A 2,453-nucleotide genomic window follows, 5' to 3' on the forward strand; every position below is an offset into this window, starting at 1 on the left:
ATATATTACATTTCTTGGAAAGAAATTAAAATGGTATGAAATAAATTGCGACAAAATGCATTCTTGATCTTAAGATGAAGACATATGATTCCTAGAAAGAAAGACGGGATGCCACGTCCCAAGGAAAGCCAGTAAGGAGTAGTGTTATATTGGGACGAAGTGGGGAGCCGTGACCAAGGAGTAGGGAGAAGGATCTTTTCTCCAAGGGCAAATTGGTGAGCGGTGGATTACTTGAGCTGTTTGTACCCATGACGTGAAAGTTGAATTTCGGAGATTTTCAATCATCTAATGCTCTGAGAGGTTGCCATAATCACATGACATGTCAGATTATAGGTTTCATGGAGACATGCTATGTGATATTTACCATACTCGGAACTCCTCTTGAAATTACCATTATGAAAAAGGCAATGATCTAATGGGCTTAGATGCATTTTTCGCCTAGCTGAGTGTTTAACGAGCGAGATGGGTGGTGTTGGGCGAGGAGGGTCATGCTATGAACAAAGAAGTCAAGGTTTTTCTTGGAAGAACCTCCCGAGGATATGGCAAATGAGGCAAGGGCTCGAACGCGGGCACTTTGGTCTCTGAGGGCATCTCTTTGGGGGCCAATCATGAGACCTCTAATGGCGCTTTCGATGTCCTTTCTGTGAATCACTTTGATCCTCTCATCTTGGAGTTGCTCCTCTTGATGGAAGGTCATGCCCACCCCCCACTCTTCCACCACATACCTCACATTCATCATCTGCTCTGCGAAACCCCCTGGCCATGCAAGAATGGGTACCCCGGCGCACATTCCCTCCATTATGGAATTCCACCCGCAGTGTGTCATGAACCCCCCAACACTTTTATGCCTTAGTACAAACAATTGCGGTGCCCATGATACTACGAATCCCAGCCCCGCTTTCCTCGCCCTCCTCTCCCGCCCCGCTTCGCTCCGTCGAACCCATAGATATGCCTGCCCGCTCGCCTCCAGCCCTATCTCCAATTCCTCTACTTGCTTCAATGGCATGTTCACAATGCTGCCGAATGAGATGTACAGAACCGACCCCGGTTCCTGCCTGTCCAGCCACTCTTTGCAGGTGCCTTCTTCGGGCCATAAGCTCGTCCCGGACGTGAGCACTGTAAATTCATCGGTGAAAAATGAGGAAGGCAGCAACGGTCCGACCGGAAGGAATTGCTGCACTTGCTGTTGGAATGCATCTACTGCTTGTCTCTCCAGCTCGTAAATATTATTGCCCAGATTCCACGTTGCTTCTCGTGGACGTTCACTAAAATGAGTCAAGCACCACTGGAAGAAAAAGTCCGTCAAGCCTTGTTCGGTCTCAAAAAACGAGATGAGCTCTGACGCACGGAAAGGTTGGATACCGGGGATGCATGTAACCAGTGTGGATCCACGTTCCTTGCCTACCAAACAGCAAAAAGGTACAGTATTTTCAGAAATGGGAAGCTAAAGGGCAATTTAAAGTCAGCAAATATTGGGCGGACGGAATAACAAGGCGAACTCGGAAGGAAGAACTTGCACGGTCGTCGTTAAGGCATACCTGTGAAAGGTATAATCCCTTCCTTAATCAAAAGAGACTGAGCACAGTAAGCTAGACTCGCATGAACGGGAGTGGTCCAGAGCACCACCCTTGGGAGCTTCACCGCGTCAGCTATATCCTGCACCCATCCACACAGAGAATCGGATACAATACAGGTCACAGGGTGGGAGCAATCTGATACGATGTCCTTGATCAACCTGTCCAATGGTGCCTTGAGCATCTCGATGGCTTCCATGAACTCCACAACGTCTTGATTGATGCGCCTATGTTCTGCTGGCAAGCCATCTGGGATCGCTACAAACCGAAGGTTGGGCCGAGACATCACTTCATCGGAGGAGCCGTTTTGGAGCAGACGGGCATGGTTGTATTCTGTGTGGATGAAAGTGATGAAGAAGCCTTTCTCAACGAGCAGTAGAGACAATTGGGTCATTGGATTGATGTGGCCTTGTGTAGGGTAAGGAAACAAAACTGCATGAGGCATGGCCATGTTGGAAATTGAGGAGGTCGGAATGCAGAAACAGATGGAGAGAGCTTGTTCCGTTTGTTAAGGTCGGAGAAGATGAATGAAGGTCGGAGAGATCAATGCTCAACCTAGAAAAACACATGAGAACCTCCTTGTCCACATCTTTTCAAAAGAACAAAATAAAATAAAATGCCGGCTTGTTGTAAAGGCTACAAGAAAAAGGAGGTAAGACCGTATTTGGGGTCTAAAAAAGAGGAATTTTGAAACAAACATGCATGGCATGAATTTGTGAAAACAAGAATTTTTAAGAAACATGAATTTGTTGAAAGCGTCAAGGTCCACGGTCAGCTGGAAATAAATTCCAGCCATCCGATCTTTGGATCTTCCTTCAAGGAAGACTTCATCCCTGCTCTCTAGCGTCTACATCAGCGTCAGGGTTCTCCTATTGCTGC

General features: G+C 47.2%; 1 protein-coding gene across 1 annotated transcript; it reads right to left on the reverse strand.

Moving 5' to 3' along the window:
* Nucleotides 1-421: 421 nt before the first annotated feature.
* LOC147900814 ((R)-mandelonitrile beta-glucosyltransferase-like) lies at nucleotides 422-2,043 on the reverse strand. Its single transcript, XM_087375761.1, has 2 exons — nucleotides 1,539-2,043; nucleotides 422-1,401 (listed from the first exon to the last, which is right to left on the reverse strand). Exons 1-2 carry the CDS (start codon nucleotides 2,023-2,025, stop codon nucleotides 422-424), a joined length of 1,467 nt encoding a protein of 488 aa, XP_087231887.1. The 5' UTR covers nucleotides 2,026-2,043.
* Between the last annotated feature and the right edge of the window lie 410 nt (nucleotides 2,044-2,453).

This window comes from Dipteris shenzhenensis, chromosome 6, assembly GCF_047967505.1.
Source record: "Dipteris shenzhenensis isolate YYH24624 ecotype China chromosome 6, Dip_SZ_1.0, whole genome shotgun sequence".
In the NCBI taxonomy this organism is placed as follows: domain Eukaryota; kingdom Viridiplantae; phylum Streptophyta; class Polypodiopsida; order Gleicheniales; family Dipteridaceae; genus Dipteris; species Dipteris shenzhenensis.

Coding starts and splice junctions, on each gene's coding strand:
- LOC147900814 (XM_087375761.1), bottom strand. CDS start 2,025: ATGGCCATGCCTCATGCAGTTTTGTTTCCTTACCCTACACAAGGCCAC. Junction 1,402..1,538: donor AGGGATTATACCTTTCACAG/GTATGCCTTAAC, acceptor GCTGTTTGGTAG/GCAAGGAACGTGGATCCACA.